We start from the raw sequence: 7,354 nt of genomic DNA on the forward strand, positions 1-7,354 counted from the left end.
TTTGTTTTTTATCTAAGATTTTTTAATTGTAAATTAATTGAGATCTTTTATTTATTATTTATATATTTAATAAAATAATAAATAATATATGACGTGAAAATTATGAGTAAATTTGTTTGGTCTCCATACTGTTGCTTTCCCACTCCCTCACTGGTCACCATCTCTACCGCCACTTTTTTGTTTCTTACAGAAAATAGTTATAACCCGGCCATAAATGTCTCTTTTCTGATCAGTATCATTTTTGCTTTCCCTTTGTATTTACTATTTCTCTGTTTCTCCAGAATCCTCCATTGCAAACCATGCTTTCTTTCCAGCTTGCTGAGGTCCCTCTCTCTTCGATCCACCAACCATTTTACCCAACTTCGCTATCTAAATATTTCTATCTGTAATCTCTCTCTCTCTCTCTCTCAAAGATTGGATATTTGTCTGGGCCTTTCTCACCATTTTTTTTAACTTTTTTTTTTTTATAATTATCTGAATTCTTTTTGGCCCACTTCAGGCCACAACCCCTGCTTGTAAGCTACTCCTCTCCAACCGTATCTTTAGAAGGCATCCGGGTTATTTTGGGTTTTGGTTATTTGAGGTCGACATTGGCCCATTTATGCATACTGAGTTTCTGTTGCTTCAAGAAGGAACTTTTACTTTGCTTCTATGGTTGATCGAGGAAATAAAAATGAGGTTGGCTTAAATCACTAGAAAGGTAAATGCTTTCCCTTTTTCAACCGACTTTTATTTTCGAACTTTAGTTATTGAACAAAAAGCTTTTTGGGTTTCTAACTTCGCATTCTCGTTCATCCATCTCTTACTTGGATCGTAAGTGATGCTTCGAACATTTAATTCCTTTTGAAAGACCTGATTTGAGGTTTTGTGCCTCTTATGCGCTTTCTTTCATAATTGTGACTTATATGCAAGTAGGAATTTTCCTGAGTTGTCGATGGTTGAAATATCACAAGATTTTGTTCTAGAGCAAGTAAGTTCTGATTAAAATGTCAATGCTGATTTTATCAAACTCCAATGTTACTCTTTTTTTTGTATGTTTCTTTCTAGAAGTGAGCAATTAATCCAAAATCGGAGATCTTAGAATTGAATTTGATAGACAATTTCTTATTCTGCAACTGAAAATCACATCAGAGAAATACAAAACTTAGATGCTTCCCGATTATCATGTGTTCAGGGTTAAATAAAATGTTTCTGGTACCCAGGTGTGGATTTCTCTTCGTTTCGGGAATTAAGAGGATCAAGTTGATACTGAGGTTGAGTGATCGAGGATTAAAGATGTCATCTGAGGGTTCTTTGAATGCAGAATTATCGAAAAAGACGTCATTTTTGGGTTTGAAACTATGGGTTTTGATCTGTGTATGTGTTGGTGCATTTATAGTTATAATTCTTTGTATATTATCTGTATGGGTCACGTTTCGAAAGAGATCTAGGAAATCTGCGGAACGATTTTCACTCTCCCAAATACCAAATGTCTCAAAAGATATTAAGATTGACAGGGTTGGGACTCAGACTTCTCATGAGAGTTTATTTCAACCAGTCCTTGAAAAGTCGAGTGATAAGCATTCTGATAAAACATCAGTTCATTTGGGTACAAGAAAATCAAGTGATCCTGATAATAACACTCAATGCAGCTCGGTTTATCATCATGAGAGAGGATTGAGTTCAATTTCGTGGGAAGAAGGAAGTTGTGGGACTGATAGGAAGCATTCCTCATTGCTACATGGAGGACTTATGACAGCCTCTCCTTTAATTGGCTTGCCAGAAATTTCTCATCTTGGGTGGGGCCACTGGTTTACTTTTAGGGATCTAGAATTTTCCACTAATCGTTTCTCTGCAGAAACTGTGCTTGGTGAGGGTGGATATGGGGTTGTTTACAGGGGCAGACTGGTCAATGGAACTGAGGTGGCAGTGAAGAAACTTTTTAACAACTTGTAAGGATTATCTGAAGATGCTTTCTTGCTTTCTAATGCTTTCACTAAAATATTCTTCATGATCATTTTGTTGAATGGGTATATAGGGGACAGGCGGAGAAAGAATTTAGGGTTGAAGTTGAAGCCATAGGCCATGTTAGACATAAGAATCTTGTTCGGCTTCTGGGCTATTGCATTGAAGGAGTCCACAGGTAAGATTACTTTGCTACTTTCTTATTAAATTATTTAAGTTCTTCCATAATTGCTTTGCCTTGTTGGGAAATATAATAGTATACTACCTTCTAGTGTTTTCGAGTTCTTCCCCAACTGTTTTGTCTCCATTAAAAGTTCTTTATCCATGTGATTAATGAATTTGCTAAGTTTACATAGGATGCTGGTGTATGAATATGTGAATAACGGGAACTTAGAGCAATGGTTACATGGAGCAATGTGCCAACGTGGTATCCTTACTTGGGAGGCGCGCATGAAGGTGATTCTTGGTACTGCAAAAGCGTAAGTTGATCATTCAAATAAAAAAAGGTTCAATTGATGTTCTTATTTTTGCTTTTCATTTTTGGTGCCAAGTAATTCATGGAATTTGTTTTTGGGAATATAGGTACATTTTGTTATTCTCGATGATCTATTTTCTTTTATAAGATTATCATATTGCTGCTAGTTTTGATCTTGACTAGGCATTAACATTACTACCAACAAAAGTGTCCATCATAGGATTTTCTTATGACTGATTTCAGTGGGGGCATCTTTTGATAATGGAACTTGGAGGACTCTTTTTTGGAACTATGAATAAAATAGAAAAAAAAAATTCACTCGTTGGGCTGCAGGCTTGCGTATTTACATGAAGCAATAGAACCAAAAGTGGTTCACCGAGACATTAAATCAAGCAACATCCTGATTGACGATGAGTTTAATGCCAAGGTTTCTGATTTTGGCTTGGCAAAATTCTTGGGTTCGGGAGAAAGTCATATCACAACTAGAGTAATGGGAACGTTTGGGTATGTTTATAGTTTCATTCCCATGGTTATAATCATTTAGCTAACTAAAACATATTTGGATGGGGGTTTAAAAGCTGGCTTCTTTGTGGATTTCAGTTATGTGGCACCCGAATATGCTAACAGTGGCTTGTTAAATGAAAAGAGTGACATTTATAGCTTTGGTGTCCTCCTGCTAGAAGCCATTACAGGAAGGGACCCCGTGGACTATGCCCGGCCTGCTAATGAGGTAGGAAATTTTGAAAACAATTCCCCTCCTGTGTCCCTCCATTCTACCAGGTGATTCTTACTGGTTACCATTGGTGCGAGAGCTCTAATAAGCATTCTATCTGCTCATGGCAGGTTAATCTTGTTGAATGGCTAAAGATGATGGTGGGAACCAGAAGAGCCGAGGAAGTTGTGGATCCAAGCCTTGAAGTTAAACCCACTACACGTTCCCTAAAACACGCCCTTCTGGTTGCACTAAGATGTGTTGATCCTGATGCAGATAAGAGACCCAAAATGAGTCAGGTTGTACGTATGCTTGAAGCTGATGAATATCCCATTCCCGAGGTGTAAATCAATTCTCATCCTGGAAATCATTACTTTTGTTTACTTGTTTCACTGTGTTTATTTAGGTTTTTAAATATCCTTTAGAGTTTTAAAAATATACGCATCTTTTCCTAGTATATGTGAATTCGGCTTCAAATGAATTGATCAAAGCAAGCTCTTTCCTGTTAGAGTCCAGTTGATCACAATTATTTAGGCTTAAGCTCGTGTATATCTTCTTCATTAAAGTTCAAAATTGGATGTTCCTGCTCAACTTTAAGAAAAAACAAAGAACAAATAAATAAATAATGAGCTCGAGCTTGGATTAGCGGTGCTTACCTTGATAAATATATAGCGTTCAAGAGTCCTTTTCAAGTCTCTGTGTACTTGTTAGAGCCTAACAATGAGCTTTGTGTTACTTGAGCTTAGCTTGTTTCTTAAACGGGCCTCAAAATCAAGGTTGAACCTGTTTACATAAACAAGCATGAAAACGCAAATTGATGTCTCAAACAACTGAGAAGAGCCTCTATTCACCCTGCATTTTGATTCAATATATATCACATGTTTTGACCTTTCTCGTATTGTCCAACCATGGACGGCTTAAGGGCTTGCAGAAGACTGGTGTGTCATGCATGTATATAACAGTACCTCTTCCTTTTATCTTTTATCTTTTTTTTATTATTATTATTTTTTCTTTCAACTTATAAATAAGTTCATGTGGGTGACTTAAAAAAGGTAATACTACTCTTTATCTTAAACCTTGTCATCCTCAATCACACATGGTGATTTTTCACATTTGAAGTGACTTCTTCAATCAACCACTTAAATGGAATCCACATGAAATGTGCCATATCACTAAGTATAACTGTGAATGATAACGATTAGTACGAGGAAGATAACTAAAAAAAACTTGCAATAAGTTTGTGTTACCTATTATGTGGTGAACTGGATACAATTTCTGCTGTGGTAGTACCATATGATCCGTTATAAGCTGGCATTATTTTTGGAAGTCTTGGTTTAGTCTTTCTCAGTTCCGGTAGGTAGAATAACGGTTGTGTTGGGTGTGCAATCATACAAACACTGAAAAAAAATAGTCGCTGTGTTTTAGTGATGATCATACCATCGTAGTGAATATAGCATGTCTCCTAGATTAACTTTGCCAGTTTGGATTGGGAGATATTCATTACCATTCACAAATTTCAGCTCAAAAATCTTACTACTATTCATGAACCATCTCAACTCATCTCATCTCTGAATCTAAACGGGTATTAGTTTATTTATCAGAATTCTACGTCATGTTTATCTAGACCAAAAGAACATTTCTATTCAGCTTGCTTTGTTATTCTGCTATCTGTCATTCAACTTTTCCCAGTTTAGTTACTACATTTCCTGTATGTGTTACTATTCCCATCAGAATGGATGGAGTAAATGGGAAACTCATATATTGGACGTGTTCAAATCCTCAGAATCGAAGGAATAGAAAGAGCCGTACGAAGAGCATGGAAACTGAGGCCATGAAGGAAATTACTGGTCAAACTGACCCTGAAAACATGGTAAGGGATCCAGAGGGCCATATTTCTGAGACAACTCATGCGTAGGACTGACAAACATTTTGATTTAGTCAATAATTGTATTCTTACTGCCAGACTTGAACCTTTCTGTAACACATCAAATGCAATGCGTCTCAAAGCTTGTTTCCTGGAAAAGATCTTATTAGTTTACATCATGAATGGTTTGTTTATATGGCTATTCAAGGAGAGTTGCTTTCAGCCCCAAGCTAGTGCTTCTGAGGGGCAGAGAGAGGTGGTTGTACAGTCTATCCTAGGATCTATATCTTTTCGTTCTTCCATCCATGTGATTACTTCTGAACAGATGGTTAATGATTCTAATTGTATACCCCTTTCTTTTTTCCTTATTTCTATTTGAATTCAATATTTTTTTTTTTAATCATGCATTAAATTATAGAGTCAATGATAACGTCATTTTCTTCTTTCTACGGCAGTGTTTTGGCTCTGTTGATGCAAAATGATGGTTATTTCATTTTTGTTTTCACTATTATTCTTTCATTCTGCTTCATATACTTATCAAAATAATTCTTGTTTCATATTCCGATCAAAGCATTTTACCTCTGTATATTCTGTTTTCTGCTCGTTGAAGTATAAGGCTATATTTCCATTATAAGCATACCAAAACTACTTGTTTCGAGTTACTTCCAGGTGGTGAAGGTTGCTTCGGTCTGCTTTCAAATTAGCGAATCCAAGATTTCAGGATAATTCAATTGAACCACCACGTGAAACTTGCTAGGGTAGCATGAGCTCAGACCATATGCTCAAGCTTTCTAGAGTAGTACGAGGCTGACAATTGAGTTAAAATTATGAGAAAAGCTAGTATGTCATATGAGTTTGTTCTCTCATTTTGACCGTTCATGTATTTTATTTATTTTTATTTAATAATTAAGAAAGTAACTTTTAGTGTATTGGTGTATTTTTTTATTTTTTAAAAATATTTAAATATGTTAAAAAAAATATGAAAAGAAAAAGAAGGAAAAAATAAAAAGACATTTGTGCTAGGTGACTCACCAAGGAGTCATTGTTGCACGGCAACCTAGCACTATAAAATTATCCCTATTCAAATCGAAAATAAAAGAAGAGTTATTCTATTTATAAATTGGTGTGGAAGGCATATTCTCTGATTGTGGTAAAATTTTATTTGTAAGAAATTTTATTTTTAATTTTTTTAAAAAGTTATGTAAGTCAATAATGTGGATGATGTGCTTCCATATCCATTTATACCATTTTGGCTTCATTTGCTTTATAAATTCATCTCAATTTATTATTATAATTTTTTTAAATTTTAATATAAAATATAATAAATAATTTAATTTTTTCAAATCTTAAAATAATAATAATATTAAAAAATAATATTCTAATAATATTTTATCATCTAAATTTAACTCAACTCAATTCAGTTTAGCAACTAAGCGTAACCTAAATGATAGAAGACCTCATTTTCCATTCTGATGCAGAAAGCAAAACAGACATGCACTGAGTTTCAACTAATGCAAAACAAACAGAGCACCTTTCAAAGTCATGGAAATTTGGATTAGATACATGATGATCTATGGCTGCCTCTTTAGATAGATTGGATCAAGATAAATTGGAGTTGTGATTGCTGGTAGAGAATCTGAGGGAGATCTATTGGTTTCATGCATACAACCACTAAGTTTCTGCACACAAGCTACTATGACAGAGGCAAGAGGTTTAATATCAGCTGTGAAGCTTTGCAAAGAACTTGGTTTACATAAAGTTGTATTTGAAGGAGATTTACTTCAGGTTGTTAATGCAGTAAGACATCATCAACAAGAGAATGGTTTGCTACAATGCCTAATGCAAGATGTTCACTCCATTATGACAGTTACAAGATGGGAGATTAGACATGTAAGAAGGAGGGCCAACCAGGTTGTTCATCAGCTAGCCCAGCAAGCAATCCACCAAAGTTATAAGGTTATAGATATTGAGTTTGTCAACCCTTGTATTCGTGAGTTAGTGATGGCTGGTAAAAGTAGATTTGGTTTTTGTCCAAGTTTAATAGATGTAGAACAACCTTCTGTAAATGGTGAAGGTGTTGTAATGTTTGATCATGTCATGAATAGGGATGCAAATGGTCCGGTCCGGTCCAATGATGGATCGAATATTTTCGGTCCATCATTTTTCAGGACCGGACCGGACCGAACCGAACATCCAAAGGGATTGGACTGAACCGATCTGGTCTAGTCAGTCCGGCCTAATTTTTTTTTAAATAATTAATAAAAAAAATTTATTTAAAATACTAAATTAAATTAAGTGACTTATTAATATGAATTATGTAACAAATTCAATAAAAAAATATTTTATATGGTCAATGATA

General features: G+C 35.1%; 1 protein-coding gene across 4 annotated transcripts; it reads left to right on the top strand.

The window, feature by feature from the left end:
• Window positions 1-241: 241 nt before the first annotated feature.
• LOC109003221 (probable receptor-like protein kinase At2g42960) lies at window positions 242-5,839 on the top strand. 4 transcript variants are annotated; one of them, XM_035692775.1, is made up of 10 exons: window positions 243-385; window positions 500-700; window positions 1,203-1,931; window positions 2,018-2,122; window positions 2,301-2,423; window positions 2,753-2,923; window positions 3,020-3,149; window positions 3,263-3,472; window positions 4,915-5,001; window positions 5,665-5,839. In XM_035692775.1, the coding sequence occupies exons 3-10, from the start codon at window positions 1,276-1,278 to the stop codon at window positions 5,719-5,721; spliced, it is 1,539 nt and encodes a 512-aa protein (XP_035548668.1). In that variant the 5' UTR covers window positions 243-385; window positions 500-700; window positions 1,203-1,275; the 3' UTR covers window positions 5,722-5,839. The 4 variants fall into 4 exon arrangements, with proteins under 4 accessions (XP_035548675.1, XP_035548668.1, XP_018836844.1 ...); XM_018981299.2 differs by having other exon boundaries at window positions 243-700; XM_035692779.1 differs by lacking the exons at window positions 243-385; window positions 500-700 and adding an exon at window positions 757-970.
• Window positions 5,840-7,354: the final 1,515 nt, after the last annotated feature.

Source organism: Juglans regia, chromosome 1 (genome assembly GCF_001411555.2).
Source record: "Juglans regia cultivar Chandler chromosome 1, Walnut 2.0, whole genome shotgun sequence".
In the NCBI taxonomy this organism is placed as follows: domain Eukaryota; kingdom Viridiplantae; phylum Streptophyta; class Magnoliopsida; order Fagales; family Juglandaceae; genus Juglans; species Juglans regia.

Excerpts from the sequence above, each read along its gene's own strand:
- LOC109003221 (XM_018981299.2), top strand. The coding sequence starts at position 1,276 with ATGTCATCTGAGGGTTCTTTGAATGCAGAATTATCGAAAAAGACGTCA. Across the intron at positions 1,932-2,017 it reads AAGAAACTTTTTAACAACTT|GGGACAGGCGGAGAAAGAAT; the intron begins GTAAGGATTATC and ends ATGGGTATATAG. Across the intron at positions 2,424-2,752 it reads ATTCTTGGTACTGCAAAAGC|GCTTGCGTATTTACATGAAG; the intron begins GTAAGTTGATCA and ends GTTGGGCTGCAG.